Source organism: Bos indicus, chromosome 14, assembly GCF_029378745.1.
Source record: "Bos indicus isolate NIAB-ARS_2022 breed Sahiwal x Tharparkar chromosome 14, NIAB-ARS_B.indTharparkar_mat_pri_1.0, whole genome shotgun sequence".
Taxonomy (NCBI): Eukaryota; Metazoa; Chordata; class Mammalia; order Artiodactyla; family Bovidae; genus Bos; species Bos indicus.
In genome coordinates, this window is record NC_091773.1 from 64,740,882 (window position 1) to 64,763,206 (window position 22,325).

A 22,325-nucleotide genomic window follows, 5' to 3' on the forward strand; every position below is an offset into this window, starting at 1 on the left:
CTGCAGTGCAGGAAATACGAAGTTCCCAGGGCTGAATAGAAATGATCCCAAATGGGAGCCTGCATTTGCAGGAGGGGAGAAAAGCCCTGGAAATAGTAATATTTCTAAACTACACCTTCAGGCTTGTAATTCTATATAGTGGACTAACCATGTGTGCTTAGCTCCTCTTACTCCAAACCCCTAAAAACTACTGTAAAGGATGTAGTTATAAACCTGCAAAAATAAAGAGAGGGCTTCAGTTTTTCAGAGGTTTCAATAAATTTCTGAAGACCGAAGGTGGGTGATGGAGTGAGTACTTAGTGAGGCAGAGAGCAAGAAACTGCACTTGAAAGAATGCAGGTTGAGCAGATGGTACAACTATGATAGCTTATGAACAATGTCGGATTCGCGATCTCCAAAGAAGATTTAGCTTCGGGATCAGCGACCAGGCTTGACCACTCAGGGCTCTTGTGTGGCAGAAGTTTTATTACAGTGAAAAGGGACAGAGAAAGGTTCTGACATAGACATCAGAAGGGGGTGGAGAGTGTCCTCCCCCCCGCCCCCCGCCTGCTAGTCTTAGCAAGGGAGCTATATACTTTCTCAATTGGTTATTGCAGTAAATCAAAAGAATGTCTCAAGGTTGTAAAGGTCTTACCAGAGTCATTCCCACAATATATATTTTAAGATAACCGGATTAGTCAGAAGGTTCTCAAGAAGGAGAAACATATCCTCAAGCAGGACACATTGCTATATTGACTAAGACAAAGCAATGTAGAAAAAAATGTTTGTCCTTTTTTCCTCCTTGAGAACTCCAGAGCCCTATCTCCTCCTCCAGAGCCTCAGACCCCTTTCTCTTCCTTGGGGGACCCGGACTTCTTATCAACCTGCCTAGGAATTGAGTCTCTCAACTACATTCCATAAACCTGGAGAGGCTGAGCACTCAGATGTGCCAGGTCTTCTGAGACAGCAAAATAGGCTTAAAATAGAGGAGTTACTGGAAAGTTTGTAGGCAAAATTACTATACACGTGTCTCTGTAAAGAATGTCCCATTCTCCCCCAGCAGAGGAAGAGAGGAGAGAAGGCAAGGGTGAGAGGGAAAGACTGGTTGATTTCATTTTAAAAGAAATGGAAAGATACCATTTGTTTCTTTTATGTGTGCTGAAAACACTTAAGTTCCAGTCTCTTAGTACATTTCAAGAATATAATACAGTATTGTTAACTATAGTTGCCATGCTGTACATTACATCCTCAGAACTGATCCCTCTTAGTACAAACTGAAAGTTTGTAACCATTAGCTAGTAGCACCCATGAACAGTAAACCCTGACAGGCTACAGCCCATGGGGTCATAAAGAGTCAGACACGACTTAGCAAATAAACAACAACAACCCCATTTCCTCCACCCCTCAGCCCCTGGCAACCACAGTCTTCGCTCTGATTCTGTGAGTTTGACTTTTTTTTTTACAATGAGATCATACAATATTTGTCTTTCTGTGTCTGGTTTATTTCACCTAGCATAATGCCCTGCAGATTTATCCATATTGTTACAAATGGGAGGATTTCCTTCTTTATATCTGAATAGTATTCCACTGTATATAATCTCACAGTGTACGTATATAATCTCACATTGCACACTTTAACGAGAACAAAAAAAATTGCATTGTATAACCTAAATTTATACAATTTTTGTCAATCATACCTCAATAAAGTTGAGGGGAAAGAAATTTAAACAAATTCATAAGACCTAAAACCAAATACCAATAAAACAAAAGAAATGAATTGCCTGGTGAGAGATTGGTCAGTGAACACGTGAGTTGGTGTCCTGATCAGCGCATGTGTCTCCTCATTTCATTTCTGTTGTTGTTGTTTAGTCACTAAGTCATGTCTGAATCCTTTGCAACCTCATGGGCTGTAGCCCACCAGGCTCCTCTGTCCATGGGATTTCCCAGGCAAGCATATTGAAGTGGGTTGCCATTTCCTTCTCCAAGAGATCTCCCCAAGCCAGGGATCAGGCCTGCATCTCCTATACTATAATAGTAAAGGTGAATTCTTCACCACTGAGCCACCGGGGAAGCCCTATGAGGTCTAAAACCTCAGTGGTTGCTCCCTGTCTCTTCACCTAAAGTGACACCTGCTGGGTGACAGACCCTACCATGGACACAGAGCTGGAGATGAGCTTTTATGTTGTGTTATTCTTAAGTATGCATGGGCAACCAAAAATCTTCAGAGATAGAAATGTGCAACATTAAAAAAATACAAAGCAAAAATGACTCCCTAGGGCAGCAATGGAGATGAAGACATAGAAGACAGACTTGTGGACACAGTGGGGAGGAGAGGGTGGGACAAACTGAGAGAGTGGCATTGAAGCGTGTACTTTACCATATGCAAAGCAGGAAGCTGCTATGTGACACAGGGAGCTCAAGGCAAACCTGGTTACCTGTGACAGCCTAGAGCGGGAGGACGGGGTGGGAGGTGGAAAGGCGGTTCAGGAGGGAGGGGACATGTTACCTGTGGCCGATTCATGTTGGTGTATAGCAGAAACAAACACAATATTGTAAAGCAGTTATCCTCCTATCAAAAATAAATGAATAAAAATTACTCCCTAGGAGTTGATTCATGGGGAAAAAAAACTTTAAAAGTTTACAATTACTTGTAGACTTTTGTAATTGGGAGAATGGCATTGAAACATGTATAATATCATGTATGAAACGAGTTGCCAGTCCAGGTTCGATGCACGATACTGGATGCTTGGGGCTGGTGCACTGGGACGACCCAGAGGGAGGTATGGGGAGGGAGGAGGGAGGAGGGTTCAGGATGGGGAGCACGGGTATACCTGTGGTGGATTCATTTCGATGTGGGGCAAAACTAATACAATATTGTAAAGTTTAAAAATAAAATAAATTTAAAAAAAAAAGAAAAAAAAAGTTTACAATTAGTATCCTCAGATATATCTATAGCTGAGAGTGAAAATAAGAGAGAGAGATCCCATAAAACAAAAGAATTGAAATTAGGGTCTCAAACTGATATCTACAACCCATGTTCATAGCAGCATTATACACAATAGCCAAAGGTGAAAACAACCTCAGTTTCCATGACACTGACACACCCATGAGCATATAAACAAAGTGTGGCATATATGTACAATGGCCTTAAATAGAAAGGCAATTCTACAACATGAATGAAACACCATATGATTCTACTTACATGTGTCAGTCAGTCAATTCAGTCTCTCAGTCGTGTCTGACTCTTTCTGACCCCAGGGACTGCAGCAAGAATACTGAAGGCAAGAATACTGGAATGGGTGGCCATTTCCTTCTCCAGGGCATCTTCCTGACCCAGGGATTGAACCTGTGTCTCTTGCCTCTCCTGCACTGGCAGGCGGATTCCTCACCACTTTGCCTCCCGACTACCCTTAGGTCAGTGCATGGAGAGTGTTTTTCCTCCCAGGTGAATGGTGGCAGCGTGGACAATGGGAAAGCCCAGGTTAACATCTCCAAACACTAACGGCTACACTGACTTAAAAAATAAGTCCATTTAAGGAAGAATGTTAATGAGTAATAGTATAGGGGTGTGCAGGTAAGCAAAGCTTGGAAACTTTGGGTTAAGCTGCAGGCACACTAAGATCCTGTCTCCTGGGGCTGCATTAACCTTTACTCATCCCGAGTCACTCTCTCTGTCTCTAAAAGGCAAAGAGAAAAGCACAGAAAATTGATACATGAGCTTAATTCTATCAATAATGAGAATCAGATCAGATCAGATCAGTCGCTCAGTCGTGTCCGACTCTTTGCGACCCCATGAATCGCAGCACGCCAGGCCTCCCTGTCCATCACCAACTCCTGGAGTTCACCCAGACTCACATCCATCGAGTCAGTGATGCCATCCAGCCATCTCATCCTCTGTCGTCCCCTTCTCCTCTTGCCCCCAATCCCTCCCAGCATCAGAGTCAACTTTTCCAATGAGTCAACTCTTCGCATGAGGTGGCCAAAGTACTGGAGTTTCAGCTTTAGCATCATTCCTTCCAAAGAAATCCCAGGGCTGATCTCCTTCAGAATGGCCTGGTTGGATCTCCTTGCAGTCCAAGGGACTGTCAAGAGTCTTCTCCAACACCACAGTTCAAAAGCATCAATTCTTCAGCACGCAGCCTTCTTCACAGTCCAACTCTCACATCCATACATGACCACAGGAAAAACCATAGCCTTGACTAGACGAACCTTTGTTGGCAAAGTAATGTCTCTGCTTTTTAATATGCTATCTAGGTTGGTCATAACTTTCCTTCCAAGGAGTAAGCGTCTTTTAATTTCATGGCTGCAGTCACCATCTGCAGTGATTTTGGAGCCCAGAAAAATAAAGTCTGACACTGTTTCCACTGTTTCCCCATCTATTTCCCATGAAGTGATGGGACCAGATGCCATGATCTTCGTTTTCTGAATGTTGAGCTTTAAGCCCACTTTTTCACTCTCCACTTTCACGTTCATCAAGAGGCTTTTTAGTTCCTCTTTACTTTCTGCCATAAGGGTGGTGTCATCTGCATATCTGAGGTTATTGATATTTCTCCTGGCAATCTTGATTCTGGCTTGTGTTCTTCCAGTCCAGCATTTCTCATGATGTACTCTACATATAAGTTAAATAAACAGGGTGACAATATACAGCCTTGACGAACTCCTTTTCCTATTTGGAACCAGTCTGTTGTTCCATGTCCAGTTCTAACTGTTGCTTCCTGACCTGCATACAAATTTCTCAAGAGGCAGATCAGGTGGTCTGGTATTCCCATCTCTTTCAGAATTTTCCACAGTTTATTGTGATCCACACAGTCAAAGGCTTTGGCATAGTCAATAAAGCAGAAATAGATGTTTTTCTGGAACTCTCTTGCTTTTTCCATGATCCAGCGGATGTTGGCAATTTGATCTCTGGTTCCTCTGCCTTTTCTAAAACCAATGCCAACCTCATCTGAAAGCCATTTGGCCTCTATTTACTGCCATGTTGAGATTATCCATAACTACATTTTAATTTTTAAATTTAATTTTCAATTTCTGGTCCTCTCATTCTTCTTAAGTGATTTTTTTGTTTTGGCTGTGCTAGGTCTTCGCTGCCCTGTGGTTGTTTCTCTAGTTGCAGAGAGTGGAGGCTACTCTTCATTCCGGTAAGCAGGCTTCTCACTGCTGTGGCTTCTCTTGTTGCAGAGCACCGGCTCTAGGCACACGTGCTTCAGCAGTTGCAACATGCGGGCTCAGTAGTTGCGGTTCCAAGGCTCTAGAGCACAGGCTCAGCAGTTGTGGTGCACGGGCTTAGTTGCTCTGCAGCATGCGGGATCTTCCTGAACCAGGAATCGAACCTGTGTCTCCTGCATTGGCAGGTGGATTCTTTACCACTGAGCCAGCAGGGGAGCCCAAGTCATCCTATTTTAAGTGGAATCAGACCACAACTAGCATTTCCCTAAATAAAGAAATATAAAAACTCTACTCCCTCTCAGTCTAAGGGACTTATTTTATAAACATTTACTGAGGTTACTCTGGGCCATACTTCATCACAGTTTTTGTGGAAGCAAAGGTGACCATGACTCAGTCTCAAACTTTGGGGAGCTCCCAGAGTCCTACTTCCTCATTCTAAACTCCAAGACCCGCCTTCTAAGCTTTCCATCTCTTTTATATCACCAGCTAAAGAATGAAGGGATGGAGCCAAAGCAAAAAGAATACCCAGCTGTGGATGTGACTGGTGATAGAAGCAAGGTCCGATGCTGTAAAGAGCAGTATTGCATAGGAACCTGGAATGTCAGGTCCATGAATCAAGGCAAATTGGAAGTGGTCAAACAAGAGATGGCAAGAGTGAATGTCGACATTCTAGGAATCAGCGAACTCAAATGGACTGGAATGGGTGAATTTAACTCAGATGACCATTATATCTACTACTGTGGGCAGGAATCCCTCAGAAGAAATGGAGTGGCCATCATGGTCAACAAAAGAGTCCGAAATGCAGTACTTGGAGGCAGTCTCAAAAACGACAGAATGATCTCTGTTCGTTTCCAAGGCAAACCATTCAATATCACAGTAATCCAAGTCTATGCCCCAACCAGTAACGTGGAAAAAGCTGAAGTTGAATGGTTCTATGAAGACCTACAAGACCTTTTAGAACTAACACCCTAAAAAGATGTCCTTTTCATTATAGGGGACTGGAATGCAAAAGTAGGAAGTCAAGAAACACCTGGAGTAACAGGCAAATTTGACCTTGGAATACGGAATGAAGCAAGGCAAAGACTAATAGAGTTTTGCCAAGAAAATGCACTGGTCATAACAAACACCCTCTTCCAACAACACAAGAGAAGACTCTATGCATGGACATCACCAGATGGTCAATACCGAAATCAGATTGATTATATTCTTTGCAGCCAAAGATGGAGAAGCTCTATACAGTCAGCAAAAACAAGACCAGGAGCTGACTGTGGCTCAGACCATGAACTCCTTATTGCCAAATTCAGACTGAAATTGAAGAAAGTAGGGAAAAGCACTAGACCATTCAGGTATGACCTAAATCAAATCCCTTATGATTATACAGTGGAAATGAGAATAGATTTAAGGGCCTAGATCTGATAGATAGAGTGCCTGATGAACTATGGAATGAGGTTCGTGACATTGTACAGGAGACAGGGATCAAGACCATCCCCATGGAAAAGAAATGCAAAAAAGCAAAATGGCTGTCTGGGGAGGCCTTACAAATAGCTGTGAAAAGAAGAGAAGTGAAAAGCATGGAGAAAAGGAAAGATATAAACATGTGAATGCAGAGTTCCAAAGAATAGCAAGAAGAGATAAGAAAGCCTTCTTCAGCAATCAATGCAAAGAAATAGAGGAAAACAACAGAATGGGAAAGACTAGGGATCTCTTCAAGAAAATCAGAGATACCAAAGGAACATTTCATGCAAAGATGGGCTCGATAAAGGACAGAAATGGTATGGACCTAACAGAAGCAGAAGATATTAAGAAGAGATGGCAAGAATACACAGAAGAACTGTACAAAAAAGATCTTCATGACCCAGATAATCACGATGGTGTGATCACTCACCTAGAGCCAGACATCCTGGAATGTGAAGTCAAGTGGGCCTTAGAAAGCATCACTACAAACAAAGCTAGTGGAGGTGATAGAATTCCAGTTGAGCTATTTCAAATCCTGAAAGATGATGCTGTGAAAGGGCTGCACTCAATATGCCAGCAAATTTGGAAAACTCAGCAGTGGCCACAGGACTGGAAAAGGTCTGTTTTCATTCCAATCCCAAAGAAAGGCAATGCCAAAGAATGCTCAAACTACCACACAATTGCACTCATCTCACACGCTAGTAAAGTAATGCTCAAGATTCTCCAAGCCAGGCTTCAGCAATATGTGAACCATGAACTTCCTGATGTTCAAGCTGGTTTTAGAAAAGGCTGAGGAACCAGAGATCAAATTGCCAACATCCGCTGGATCATGGAAAAAGCAAGAGAGTTCCAGAAAAACATCTATTTCTGCTTTATTGACTATGCCAAAGCCTTTGACTGTGTGGATCACAATAAACTGTGGAAAATTCTGAAAGAGATGGGAATACCAGACCACCTGATCTGCCTCTTGAGAAATTTGTATGCAGGTCAGGAAGCAACAGTTAGAACTGGACATGGAACAACAGACTGGTTCCAAATAGGAAAAGGAGTTCGTCAAGGCTGTATATTGTCACCCTGTTTATTTAACTTATATGTAGAGTACATCATGAGAAATGCTGGACTGGAAGAACACAAGCCAGAATCAAGATTGCCAGGAGAAATATCAATAACCTCAGATATGCAGATGACACCACCCTTATGGCAGAAAGTAAAGAGGAACTAAAAAGCCTCTTGATGAACGTGAAAGTGGAGAGTGAAAAAGTGGGCTTAAAGCTCAACATTCAGAAAACGAAGATCATGGCATCTGGTCCCATCACTTCATGGGAAATAGATGGGGAAACAGTGGAAACAGTGTCAGACTTTATTTTTCTGGGCTCCAAAACAACTGCAGATGGTGACTGCAGCCATGAAATTAAAAGATGCTTACTCCTTGGAAGGAAAGTTATGACCAACCTAGATAGCATATTAAAAAGCAGAGACATTACTTTGCCAACAAAGGTTCGTCTAGTCAAGGCTATGGTTTTTCCTGTGGTCATGTATGGATGTGAGAGTTGGACTGTGAAGAAGGCTGCGTGCTGAAGAATTGATGCTTTTGAACTGTGGTGTTGGAGAAGACTCTTGACAGTCCCTTGGACTGCAAGGAGATCCAACCAGGCCATTCTGAAGGAGATCAGCCCTGGGATTTCTTTGGAAGGAATGATGCTAAAGCTGAAACTTCAGTACTTTGGCCACCTCATGCGAAGAGTTGACTCATTGGAAAAGTTGACTCTGATGCTGGGAGGGATTGGGGGCAAGAGGAGAAGGGGACGACAGAGGATGAGATGGCTGGATGGCATCACTGACTCGATGGATGTGAGTCTGGGTGAACTCCAGGAGTTGGTGATGGACAGGGAGGCCTGGCGTGCTGCGATTCATGGGGTCGCAAAGAGTCGGACACGACTGAGCGACTGATCTGATCTGATACAAAAAGGAAAACGAAAGGTATCAATCACCTCCAAGAATAATACCAAGGCTGAAGAGTAGTCTGAAACTTGTATATAATGCTAAAGATATTCATTTGTTGCAAATATTTTATTGAGGAAAAACATCAAACATGTGCAAAAGTAGACAGAATAGTATGATGAAATACTGTGTAACCATGATGCAGCCACAGTAATGCCTATTTGACCAGGGGGTCAGCAAGTTCTGGCCTAAGGGCCAAGCCTAGCCCACTAGCTGTTTTTATAAATAAAGTTTTATTGGAACACAGTCAAATTCATTCCTTTATATTGATATTTTGCCTGTGGCTGCAGTCACATTGGATCTTCCCTGGTGGCTCAGACAGTAAAGTGTCTGCCTACGATGCAGGAGACCTGGGTTCAATCCCTGGGTTGGGAAGATCTGGAGAAGGAAATGGCAACCCATTGCAGTATTTTTGCCTGGAAAATCCCATGGATGGAGGAACCTGGTAGGCTATAGTCCACAGGGTCGCAAAGAGTCAGACATGACTGAGGGACTTAACAGGATAGTTGGATACTGTCAACAAAGACGTTGGCCCACAGCCACTACCTGGCTCTTCATAGAAACCATTTGCTAACCTCCGATTATTTCTCCCCTAGTCAACATCCCCGCCACTTTTCTCTACCTGCCTGCCAGCCCCACTTGTATTATATTGAAGGAAATAATCATCATCAAGCCATTTGATTGAGAAATATTTCAGTATGTACTTCTAAACCGTAAGTCACTTTCATTCTAAAGAAGAGATTTTACAATAATTTGTTAATTTCATAAATAGCCAGTATGTGTTCCCATAATTGGAGAAATTAGGATCCCACATGCCTCAGGCAACTGGGCCTACACACCGCAACTGCTGGGCCCGCATGCCTGAACTAGGGAAAAGCCTGCGCACTGCAGCAAGGAGCCCCTGCACCACAACAAAAGATCATGCCTGCTGCAACTAAGGGCTGATGTGGGCAAAAATAAAAAAATACATAATTTAAAAATAATAACTGAAAAGAAAAGCTATAGCTGATTCTTTTTTTTCTCCAGGGACCCCTTACCCTATCCACTAATATTATCAGTCATTAGTCTAGTTATTATCTTAAAATATTGTGTGTCACAGCAGTAAAAAATGATCTTTGTCAATTACTTTGTCAGGTATTTGTGCATTTTAAAGTCCTTTGTCATGTACAGACAGTTGTTGTTGTATTCTGATACTTTTGCAAAAGTGCTTCATCTTCCAGAAGATTCATAGTAAGGACTTTGGGACAAGTACATGTTTCTGATAACTTTCAGATCATACTGCTGAATTTGGTAAGAAATGAAAGAATCCTAATGGAAAAATCTGATGGTGTCATAAAACTATTAACAAAAGAATTGCTTGTTGAGTGAACTGGTAAATATGGTTATATTAATTTTCATGCTTTTTTGTCTGGAATATTATTGGTTTTGATCTGTGTTTTCCAGATATAAGGAAACTCTTCCCCTCATGCTAATTATGATTTAAAAGCAATTTGGTAAATTACATCTCTATGAGTAGAATTGAAACACTTATCTTTTCTCTCTACCTGATTCATTCAGAAATCAGAAGTTCTTAGGTTCTGAACAGCCTTATCAGGCAAACAAGAAAGGCTGCTTCCTGGAAGGTGCAGGAATCTATATATTTGAGGGACCTCTAGAAGAAAGAAATTCATCCAGCCCTTGGCATGGCTTTCCTGGCCTTGAGAGGACTATAAAAAGTTCAAAGACTCCTTATGTAAAGTTCCGATATAGCCAGTGTAAAAATCCTATGTAATCAGTTAACCAGACTTAATTTGTAAGCAAATTAGTCTCAATTTAGTTGTATGTGGTAAAAGTGAGGGTAATTTTAGAGAGAAAAAGGTTATATTTTAATGGCTATTAAATTCTAGTTCTGTTAATTAAGGTCTGTATTTACTAAGACTCACCTCCCAGATTGCTCAACTCCTAGATATATAGCAGTATGTCTTTGAGTTCTGCAGGAACTAAGGCCCTCACCCACCCAGGTGGAGGATGGTAACGCGAGGCTGCGCACCAGTCCCGGACACCGCTTGGTTTTTTCACCACCAGCCAATTGCAAGAAAGTCACACAATCTCCAGCCCTCATGGTAAAGTTTGCACTTAAAAACTCTTCCCCACAAACTATCAGGGAATTCAGCTCTTTTGAGGGTGGGTGGCCTCTTCTCTCTGCTTGTTTGTGTGTGCACTTAGTCGCTCAGTCGTGTCTGACTGTTTGCTACCCCCTCAACTGTAGCTTGCCAGGCTCCTCTGTCCATGGAATTTTCCAGGCAAGAATACTGGAATGGGTTGCCATTTCCCACTCCAGAGGATCTTTCTGATGCAGGGATCAAAGCCCTGTCTTCTGCGTCTCCTGCACTGGCAGATGGATTCTATACCACTCCACCACCTGGGAAGCCCATAAACCTTTCTCTGCTCTAAACTCTGACATTTCAGTTTGTTTAGTCTGTGTCTTGGGACAACAATAAGTAGCCTGAAAAATGTTGCTGAGGTACGAATCTACTTTGACCTTCAGTAACCACCAATTATGACTGAAAGGTTTCACTCCCCAGAACCATCTGTTAACAAGTCTCTGAGAACAAAGACTCCATGACCTGCTTCATGATCTGCCTAATAGCAGAGCCTGGTATCAATCCATATATGTTGAATCAATATTATGTAGCCTATAAATCCTTCACAGTACTTGCTGAGTTGACTTCAATAATGCAGTACCAATTCAGGTTATTTCAATAAAAACCAAGTCTGACACCCTGAAGGCACAAGAGTCTTACCTTTACAGACTACTTTCCATAAACTTCCAGATGTCTTCCTTTAAAAACACCAGTCTCTTACTAAAAGTCCACACAAGTACTTCCATCAAAATTTGTTCAACTCTGCTAAGCGGGTAATTGCTTCTGCAACAGCTAGGTCAGCTGTCCACTACAGCATCCACTGGTTGGGATTCATGATATTACTCTGTTTATGCCTGTCTCATTTGCTGAGCTGTGAGCTTCTGGAACTTGGCTGTCTGGTTCACTGTTTACCCAAACAAGTGGCTATATGCATAAGGATAGTCATAATGAAAATGTTGGTTTGTGCACATAGTCGGAGCAATCCATGCATGTCCAGGAAGATTTGTGCTGTATTTGTAGGGTATATATTTATTTAAATTCACACATTTAAAATCTTTGAATTCCTTAATCAGTTCATATCAACTCTGTGTATGAGTAAGATCAGTATGTCCAATTTACTAAAGAAACTGACGCAGAAGGTCAAAGTCTAAATAAATCCAAAGTTACCCAAGGAAGAGACTGAAAACCCTGGTTAACGTCAGCTGTGACCAGCGGGAGGCGCGCCGGAGGCTTTTTGGACTCTTTCGGCCACCGTAGCCGGGTCCCCTCTCCGTTCCCTCTATTTAGGCGCCTGCGCGCTGCGGAAACGCCGTCCATTTCTCCATCAGCCTGAGAGGACGTCGCGGTTGAGGTGAGTCGTGTGCCTACCTCCTCCCTTGTTTGGATTCCCCCGCCTGCCGCCTCCCGCTGCCGGTCTGCCTCTCTAGCCGTTACTCTCCATCTCTAGGGTCGGGAAACCTCGGACCTCTGACCCGTGTCGACCCCAGCTTCCCGGCGTTGCGGCCTCTTCGGGGAGGGTCTCCCGGGGACCCCGGGTTTGCTGAGGGGCGTGAGAGGGGCCTGGAGGGACCGCCAGGCTTCGGAGGCAGCCGGCCCGGCCCCGGGGACCGTTGCGTATCTCACTGCGTTGAGCGTGACCTTGGCGGCGTCCTTTGACCTGTCCGCTCCCGGTGTTTTCACCTGCAGAAAGGGAGCGGTTTCCCCCTCCTCCGGGCCCCGGGCGGGAGGGGCGCCGTCGGCTTTGTGGTAGCCTTGGGGTTGGGGTTGGGAGGCTGGGGGCCGGGGGCGGGCCTCCCTCCCGCAGCCGCCCCCGCGCGCGCAGGGCCTTCCCTCCCCGCGCGGGCGGCGCTCGCCGAGGGCCCGGGGGACCTGCTGGGGGGCCCGCCCGGGTGTTAGTCCTGACTGCGCGACCTTGAAATGTTTCCTTAACCTTCGTGCGTCCAGGTTTTTGTCAGTAAAACGGGAAAACACCTGTCTCACAGGATTAAATGAATTGGTGGTAGAGTTGTTTGCACTTGTGCTATCAATCTAGAGCCACTGCTGATCTTTCCTGTAATTCGGAGAGGCCTGTGTCATTCTTGTTCCCCGGTTACTGTTGGGTCGCAACCGGCTTGCTTATTTAGGGTGGTCGTTCAGCGTGTGAAAGGGAAAAAGATGAAGTCACTAAGCCCCTAAAGATCCTAGGTTTTGGTAGAGGAGTTGGTCCACTGTCCTGCTTGTGTCTCTAGGTACTAAAATGTATTGTGCATAAGAGTTCTAAGAGCTCTCTCTCATTCTAGCCGTCGAGAAGAAAAACTGCCATGTCCACTGCTTTGGCAAAACCTCAGATGCGTGGCCTTCTGGCCAGACGTCTGCGATTTCATATTGTTGGCGCATTCATGGTCTCTCTGGGGTTTGCAACTTTCTATAAGGTATGTATGTTTTATTTTTACTTTGTGCTCGCGGTCGAAAAATGTTTTCAATTTGAAAATATATTTCATTTTCGTAGATAGCTCATAGAGTCTCTTAAAGAAATTCCCTCTGTAGGGTGCTCCCTTGCTCTTACCTTTCTCTACCACTTCAGTGTGATGGGGACAGTATTTCTTATTCTCCAGATGGCTTGTCTTCCATCTTTAAATGAAGCTTAATTTGGTTGGGCTGCCATAACAAAATACCACAAAGTGGGTGGCTTCCACAGTAGAAAAAATTTTTGAGGCTAAAAATCCAAGATCAGGATAGCTGTCGGGGACTTCCCTGACCATCCAGTGGTTAAGACTCCAAGCTTCCATTGCAGGGGGCACGGGTTCTATCCCTGGTTGGGAAACTTAAGATCCCACCTGCCACAAGTGTGGCCAAAAACAACCAAAAAAACTTTGGGGTTGATTTCTTCTGCTGCCTCTCTGCTTGACTTTGTAGAAGATGGCTGTCTTCTCCCTCTCATCACATGGTCCTATATGTGTTAGTATGTTTCTGTCTGAATTTTTTCCTCCTGTAAGGATGCTAGTCAGATTAGGATCCATCCTAAAAAGTTCATTTTAACTTAGTTACTTCTTTGTTGTTTAGTTGCTAAGTCATGTCCAACTCGTGTGACCCCATGGACTGCAGCCCGCCAGGCTTCTCTGTCCATGGGATTTCCCAGGCAGGAATACTGGAATACTGGAGTGCATTGCTCTTTCCCTCTCCAGGGGCTCTTCCGGGCCCAGGGATTGAACCACGGTGAATTCTTGACCACTGAGCCACTAGGGAAGCCCTAATTACTTATTTAATAAAATGATAGGCTTCAAGGTGAACAGAAGCTTGGTCATTTACATTGTCTTTAGATATTGTTTCTAATAATCTAAAAAATAAACCCTGAATGTGATTGTTTCCTTTTAGTTTGCTGTAGCTGAAAAAAGAAAGAAGGCATATGCAGACTTCTACAGAAATTATGATTCCATGAAAGATTTTGAGGAGATGAGGAAGGCTGGTATCTTTCAGAGTGCAAAGTGATTTGGAATATAAAGGTAATACAGTTATTTGAAGTTACTGTTTAAAACCTTTCGATTGTGTGTATACATGAAACATACGGTCTTAATTACGAACAGTTCAGTATCGTCAAGTACCTTTACATCGTTGCACAGCTGGTCTTCAGAACTCTTCATCTTGCAGATGGGGATCCATTCTGTACCCATTAAATATTTCCGCCTTCCCCAGGCAGTCACCATGCTTCTGTCTAGGTACCTCATGTTAAGTGCAATAGTGACTTATTTCATTTAATGTAATATCCTCAAGGTTTATTCATTACAGCTGTGTGAGAATTTTCTTCCTTGTTAAGGCTGAGTAATCCATTTTATCTGTATACCACATTTTGTTTTTCATTTGTTATTCATTCATCTGTTAATGGACTTGGATTCCTTATACACCTTTTGGCTCTTGTGAATAATGCTGCTGTTCTGTGTGCATATCTCTTTGATACCCTGCTTTTAATACTATTTTGAGTATATACTCAGAAGTGGAGTTGCTAAACCATACGATGTTCTGGTTTTAAATTTTTAAGGAACCACCATCCTCTTTTACATAGTGGCTGCACTATTTTACACTTCACTAAGTTTTGTGTGCAAGGGTCTCTCCATGTCCTTGCCACCGCTTATTTTCTGGTTTTTTGATAGTAGCCATCCTAGTGAGTGTTAGGTATTGTTTTCTTTTGGTCTTCATTTGTATTTCCCTAATGGTTAATGATGTTGAGCCTCTTTTCCCATGCTTGTTAGCTGTTTGTATAACTTCTTTGGAGAAATGTCTATGCAAGTCTTTTGCCCATTTTTAATCGGACAGTTTTTTGTTGAGTTGTAGGAGTTATTTAAAAGCCCCTATCGGATATGATTTAGATATTTTCTCCCATTCTCTAATTGCCTTTTCAGTCTATTAATTGTATCTTTTGATGAATAGACATTTGAAATTCTGAGGGGATTCTAATTTTTTTTTTTTTGCCTGTACTTTTGGTGTCATATTTAAGAAATCATTAACAAATTCACTGTCATAAAGTATTACTTTTTTTCCTGAAGTTTTATAGTTTTATTAGCTCTTACCTTTAGGTCTTTGATCTATTTTGAGTTAATTTTTGGATATGATGTTAAGGAAATGGTTTGCTTCATTCTTTTGCATGTGAATATCCAGTTTTCCAAACACCATCTCTTGAAAATATTTTCCCATTAGTTTTAGTACCTTTGGTGTTTTTCTCTATATGGACGGGTTTATTTTGGGACTCTAGTCTATTGCATTAGTTTATATTTCCATCTTTATGCCAATATTACACTCTTGATTCAATACCTTTATAGCAGGTTTTGAAATCAGGAAGTGTTAGTCCTCTAGCCTTGTTGTCTTTTTCAAGATTGTTTTGGCTGTTCATGGTCTTATTGATAATCCACATGAGTTTTAGGATGGATTTTCCTATTTCTCAAATGTTGTTGGGATTTTGGTAGGAATTGCATTATACAGATCATTTTGGGTAGTGTGACCATCTTGACAGTTACAAGTATTCTAGATCATGAACACAAGATGTGTTTCCATTTATTTGTTTCTTTAATTTCACCAATGTTTTATACTTTACAGTATATAAGTCTTTTACCTCCTTGTTGAAGTTTATTCCTAAGAATTGTAGTTTAATGCTAATACGAGATTGTTTTAATTTGCTTTTCTGATTATTCATTGTTAGTGTATAGAAACACTACTCAGCTTTGCTGAGTTATTCTAACAGTTTTGTGTGTGTGAGAGAGATCGATCAATCTTTGAAGGTTTTCTGCATATAAGATCAGATCATCTGCAGATAGCTTTACTTCTTCCTTTCCAATTTGGATGTCATTTCTTTTCTTCCTTAATTGCCCTGGCTAGGATTTCCAGTCGGAGAAGGCAATGGCACCCCACTCCAGTACTCTTGCTTGGAAAATCCCATGGACAGAGGAGCCTGGTAGGCTGCAGTCCATGGGGTCGCTAGGAGTCAGGCATGACTGAGCGACTTAACTTCCACTTTTCACTTTCATGCATTGGAGAAGGAAATGGCAACCCACTCCAGTGTTCTTGCCTGGAGAATCCCAGGGACGGGGGAGCCTGGTGGGCTGCTGTCTACAGGATCGCACAGAGTCGGACACGACTGAAGCGACTTAGCAGCAGTAGCAGCAGGATTTCCAGTACTGTGTTGAAGAGAAGCGGCCAAAATGTGCATCCTTCCCCGCCCCCCCCCCCCCCCCCCCCCCCCGACCTTAGAGGAGAGTATATTAGCTGTGGGTTTCTCATATATCACTTTTATTATGTTGAGGTAGTTTTTCTTCCTATTCTTTATTTGAATTTTTTTTTTAATCATGGAAAGGTATTAAATTTTTCAAATGCTTTCTTGAATCAGTTGAAAAGATCATGTGACTTTTTGTCCTGCGGTGTGTTGTATTTTTCACATGTTGAATCATCCTTGTTCATGGTGTGTAATCCTTTTAATGAACTGTTGAATTGTTGGCTAGTATTTTATGAGGGATTTTTGCATCTATATTTGGGATATTGCTCTGTAATTTGTCTTTAATATATTTGATGGTCTTATAGAATGTGTTTTGTTTTTTTTTTTTTAATTTTATTTGTGGCTGTGCTAGGTCTTTGTTGCTAAGTGGGCTTTTCTCTAGTTGCTGTGAGTGGGGGCTCTTCTTTGCAGGGGCTCCTCTTGTTGGCAGAGCACAGGCTCTTGGGCGCACAGGCTTCAGTAGCTGTGGCTCACGAGCTCAGTCATTGCAGCTCCCAGGCTCTCGAGCACAGGCTTAGTGGTTGTGGTGCACAGGCTTAGCTGCTTTGCAGCATGTAGGATCTTCCCGGATTAGGGATTAAAGCTGTATCTCTTCATTGGCAGGTGGATTCTTTACCACTGAGCCACCAGGGAAGCCCCAAATGTTTTGTATTTTTAAATAAGATGGTTAGTCAGATGTGGACATATGAGAGACACAGGAAAACATGGAAGGGCAGTCTCTCTCCCATACACAGGTTTAAGTTGTCATTAATATATGCAAGTTAAAAAATACATAGAGTGAATTTGAAAGTGTTCCCCTCTTCAGTTTTTTGGAAGAGTTTGAGGAGGATTGGGGTTAACTTTTTTAAAATGTTTGGTAGAATTTACCTGTGAAGCCATCTTATCCCAGCCTTTTGTTTGTTGAGTGTTTTTTGATTGTGGATTTAATCTTCTTACTTAGTTAAAGTCTGTTAATATTATCTTTTTATTTCTTGGTATGTTTATAATAATCTTTATTTCCTGTGGCTTTGGTTTAGCTTGCTTTTCTTTTCTACCTTTTGAGGGGTAAACTTAGGTTGTTGACTTGATCTTTTAAACTTTTCTTCTTAAACCTACTTTGACCCATTGGTGGTTGGAGAGTATGTTGTTTAATCTCAACGTATTTGTGGATTTTTCTGTCTTCCTTCTGTTCAGTTGTGTCCGACTCTTTGCGACCCCATGGACTGCAGCATGCCAGGCCTCCCTCTCCATCACCAACTCCCAGAGCCTACTCAAACTCATGTCCATCGAGTCGGTGATGCCATCCAACCATCTCATCCTCTGTCATCCCCTTCTCCTCCTGTCTTCAATCTTTTCCAGCATCAGGGTCTTTTCCAGTGAGTCAGTTCTTCGCATCAGGTGGCCAAAAAGTATTGGAGTTTCAGCTTCATCATCAGTCCTTCCAATGAACACCCAGGACTGATCTCCTTAGGATGGACTGGTTGGATCTCCTTGCAGTCCAAGGGACTCTCAAGAGTCTTCTCCAGCACCACAGTTCAAAAGCACTCAGCTTTCTTTACAGTCCAACTCTCACATCCATACATGACTACTGGAAAAACCATAGCCTTGACTAGATGGACCTTTGTTGGCAAAGTAATGTCTCTGCTTTTTAATATGCTCTCTAGGTTGGTCATAGCTTTTCTTCCAAAGAGCAAGCGTCTTTTAATTTCATGGCTGTAGTCACCATCTGCGGTGATCTTGGAGCCCCCAAAAATAAAGTCTGTCACTATTTCCACTGTTTCCTCATCTATTTGCCATGAAGTGATGGGACCAGATGCCATGATCTTAGTTTTCTGAATGTTGAGCTTTAAGCCAACGTTTTCACCCTCTTTCACTTTCATCAAGAGGCTCTTCAGTAGTTCTTCACTTTCTGCCATAAGGGTGGCATTATCTGCATATCTGAGGTTATTGATGCCTGTCTTGGCAATCTTTGATTTCCAGCTTGTGCTTCATCCAGCCCAGCATTTCTCATGATGTACTCTGCACGTAAGTTAAATAAGCAAGGTGACAATATACAGCCTTGATGTACTCCTTTCCCAATTTGGAAACAATCTGTTGTTCCATGTCCAGTTCTAACTGTTCCTGACCTGCGTGCAGATTTCTCAAGAGGCAGGTCAGGTGATCTGGTATTCCCATCTCTTTCAGAATTTTCCATAGTTTGTTGTGGTCCACACAGTCAAAGGCTTTGGCATAGTCAATAAAGCAGAAATAGATGTTTTTCTGGAACTCTTGCTTTTTTGATGATCCAGCGGATATTGGCAATTTGATCTCTGGTTCCTCTGCCTTTTCTAAAACCAGCTTGAGCATCTGGAATTTCACGGTTCATGTACTCTTGAAGCCTGGCATGGAGAATTTTGAGCATTACTAGCGTGTGAGATGAGTGCAGTTGTGCAGTAGTTTGAGCATTCTTTGGCATTGCCTTTCTTTGGGATTGAAATGAAAACTGACCTTTTCTAGTCCTGTGTCCACTGCTGAGTTTTCCAAATTTCCTGGCATATTGAGTGAAGCACTTTAACAGCATCATGTTTTAGAATTTGAAATAGCTCAGCTGGAATTCCATCACCTCCACTAGCTTTGTTCATAGTGATGCTTCCTAAGGCCCACTTGACTTCGCATTCCAGGATGCCTGGCTCTAGGTGAGCCAGCATCGTGGTTATCTGGGTTGTTAAGATCTTTTTTGTATAGTTCTTCTATGTATTCTTGCCATCTCTTCTTAATATCCTCTGCTTCTGGCTTAGGTCCATACCATTTCTGTCCTTTATCGAGCCCATCTTTGCATGAAATGTTCCCTTGCTATCTCTCTTCCTTCTGTTAGGATTTCTAGTTTCATCCATTGTGACCAGCAAAGATACTTTATGTGATTTCAGTCTTAAAATCTGTTGTTCTATGACCTAACATGGAAATTAATCCATATGCACTTAAGAAAAAGTATACATATTCTGATGTTGGGTAGAATGAGATTTGATTGGTCTGTAGTGTTCAAGTCCTCTTATTTTCTTAATGATCTTCTGTCTGGTCATTTCAATTATAGCCATAGGTTTGCCAAAGAGTTTGTTTAGTTTTTCTGTAAGATTTTACATTCTAAGTCACCTATTGTTATGTAGAGCTGTCTATTTCTTCCTTCAATTCTGTTAGTGTTTGCTTCATGTATTTCCAGGCTCTCATGGTTGGTGTATATATAATCTGCCTTCTTGGTGGACTGACCTGCCATTATAAAATGTCCTTTGTGTTTGTAGCATGTTTTGATTTAGTCTGTTTTATCTGCTAACAGTATAGCCGCTTTTGCTCTTTAGATTGCTGCCTGTATGGAGTCTCTTTTCATCCTTAACTTCAAAACTATGTGTATCTTTGGATCTAAAGTGAATCTTTTGTAGATAGCTTGTAGTTGGACCTTGTTTTGTATCCATTCCTCAGATCCATGACTTTTGTTTGGGACGTTTAAACCAACCTATTGTTATAGTCTATTTTGAATTGCTGATAACACACATACAAAAATTTAATCACATACAAAAATTATCTTTTACAACCCTGTTCCCCTACTTTGTTATTGATGTCACAAATGGCATTTTTAGATATTGTGCCCATTAACACAGATGTCTTTTTTTTTTTTTTTTTTTTTAGTGCTTTTGCCTTTTAAATACTACAAAATTGAAAGTGGGGATATGAAACATGATTAACACTGGCTTTTATATTTATTCACATATTTACCTTTGCCAGGGAGCTTCATATTTCAGTATGGCTTTGAGTGATTGTCTAGTGTAATTTTGTTTCAAATTGAACAGTTCTCCTTGCAGATCTAGTAGTAATGAACTCCTTATCCTTTAGCTTTTGTTTATCTGGGAGTGTCTTAATTTCTTCCTGATTTTTGAAGGACATTTTCCTGAGAAGTCTACTGATAATCTTATAGAAACTCCGTTATAGACGGTGAATCTTACTGCTTCCAGGATTCATCGTCTTTGGTTTTTGACAGTTGGATTATAATGTGTCTTGATGTTAGGAGACTTTGGGTTCATCTTACTTCCAAGTAACATGTTTGTATATACATTTCTTTCTTCAGATTTGGAAAGTTTTTGGCCAGTATTTCTTCACATAAATTCTCTGTCCCTTCATGCACCTCCACAATACAAATGTTGGTCTTTTTGATGGTGTCTCATAAGTCCCTTAAACACAGTCACCATTGTCACCAGTGTTCGAGATAAAGATAGAAATAGTCCCTGGGGAGGCCCTCAGACAGCCCAGAACACTGTGTGCAAGGTCTGCTCTTTTCCTTCTTCCTGAAGCACTGGAAACCTTTTATGGTTTGTTATTTGGATGTCCACAGGTGACTTGGTGGCTTTCTAGATTCTGGTTGGGTAGTCAAGGTCCACTGCCTCATGGACAGTGTGAATTAAGATTCTGTGTCTAAAATTTAAGGATAATTTTGAGTATAAATAACTTTTGCCTAGTGTTAGATTCAATTCTGTTACATTCCGTTTCTGTAGTTGCTTATATTAAGAAGTATCTGAGTCACAGATCGATACATGTATTAAGTAGCCATAGTTGAATATATGTAATATATAGTAGTAGAAAAAAAAGTTTATTCCCAGTGGTTGGAAAACTGATAGGAATTGTAATTTCCATCATGGACTGTTATGTCCGTTAGAATTGACAATCACAAAGTAACAGGAATTACTAAAATAGAAAACTAAGAATGTTTTATGTAAAGGGTGATCTGTGTTAAAAGTGCATAACAAAAAAGGCTGAAGGTAAAAAGATAAAGAAAATACTAGTTTCTTGTGTGTGTTATCTTAATATTGCTGTTTTCTCGTACCTTTGAAATTTTCAAAGCTTTCGCAGTGGTTATACTTTTCATAATCAGATGTTAACAGGCTGATTTTTTAAACACATTTTTTTTTTTACCTTTTACTTATAAGAAGTTGATTGCTTAAAAAACAATAAAAAGAGGAGCAGATTTGGAGACAAGAATACAAGTTTAGAACAAATGGACTGCTGCTTTTTAAGAACTGTATGGGTATGAGACTGGAACGGACGGGGTGGACTTGAAGAAAAAAAGGTAGAACTTGGTACATGAAAGCAAGAAACCTCAGAAAAAGATGTGAATGCCCCAAATGGAATAGAGGTTGGACAGGGAGGTTAGGGAGCATAGGGGAAAATGGACCTGGAGCCCAGGCAGCCTGACTGGGGCTGCTCCTGGACTAAGGGTGAGTGAGCAAAACGTGCCCGCGTCGGTGGCAGTAGCACTCAGGGGACCCAGCGTGGCGAGGTATTGAGAGAATGACTGTCGTTAACTTGGTCACTCTGTTTTTCTCCACAGAATTTCTTTGGGTTGAGTTCCCTGGAAGTTTGTCACTTTCCTGTGTTCCTGAACTATGAAACTATGACTATCTGGGGTGAGAAATAGTCTCTCAATAAACAAACAATTAACATACTGTCGACACTTAAGTCTTTGTTCAGTTATTCTTACCGACATGTAGAGTTTGGGGTACTTGGATTAGAATTGGTCAGGGATTTTTTTTTTTTGAATTTGGAAAGTAACTTTATTTATTTATTTTAATTTTTTTTTTTTTTTTTAACTTTACAATATTGTATTGGTTTTCCCATACAACAACATGCATTCGCCACGGGTGTACATGTGTTCCCCATCCTGAACCCCCAGACTGTCTTTCCAATAAAATGTCTTTGGACTTCATTGTTATCAGATTGCCCTACTGGATCCAGCCATTGGGCAGATGTAATAGGTACATTTAAGGTTCTTTATTCAGTTACCACTTTATTGAAGGCCTAACTGTATGCGTGTACAATATGAAATACACAAAAAAAGTTTTTTAATTGGAATTGAGGTT

At 41.6% G+C, this 22,325-nt stretch overlaps 1 protein-coding gene and 1 long non-coding RNA gene across 2 annotated transcripts in view; one reads left to right on the forward strand and one right to left on the reverse strand.

Moving 5' to 3' along the window:
• LOC139187013 (uncharacterized) overlaps nucleotides 1-11,921 on the reverse strand; it is a 64,109-nt gene extending 52,188 nt beyond the window's left edge. Inside the window, exon 1 of the long non-coding RNA XR_011570720.1 lies at nucleotides 11,385-11,921. This is a non-coding gene — a long non-coding RNA (uncharacterized lncRNA). The remainder of the gene's footprint in view (nucleotides 1-11,384) is intronic.
• A 9-nt stretch (nucleotides 11,922-11,930) lies between these two features.
• COX6C (cytochrome c oxidase subunit 6C) lies at nucleotides 11,931-21,911 on the forward strand. The gene is made up of 4 exons (XM_019973708.2): nucleotides 11,931-12,075; nucleotides 13,004-13,135; nucleotides 14,079-14,206; nucleotides 21,797-21,911. Exons 2-3 carry the CDS (start codon nucleotides 13,025-13,027, stop codon nucleotides 14,190-14,192), a joined length of 225 nt encoding a protein of 74 aa, XP_019829267.1. The 5' UTR covers nucleotides 11,931-12,075; nucleotides 13,004-13,024; the 3' UTR covers nucleotides 14,193-14,206; nucleotides 21,797-21,911.
• Nucleotides 21,912-22,325: the final 414 nt, after the last annotated feature.

What these genes read in the sequence shown, in the direction of transcription:
- COX6C (XM_019973708.2), top strand. Translation starts at nt 13,025, where the DNA reads ATGTCCACTGCTTTGGCAAAACCTCAGATGCGTGGCCTTCTGGCCAGA. An exon ending in GGTTTGCAACTTTCTATAAG is followed by an intron (nt 13,136 to 14,078) that starts GTATGTATGTTT and finishes GTTTCCTTTTAG; the next exon opens with TTTGCTGTAGCTGAAAAAAG.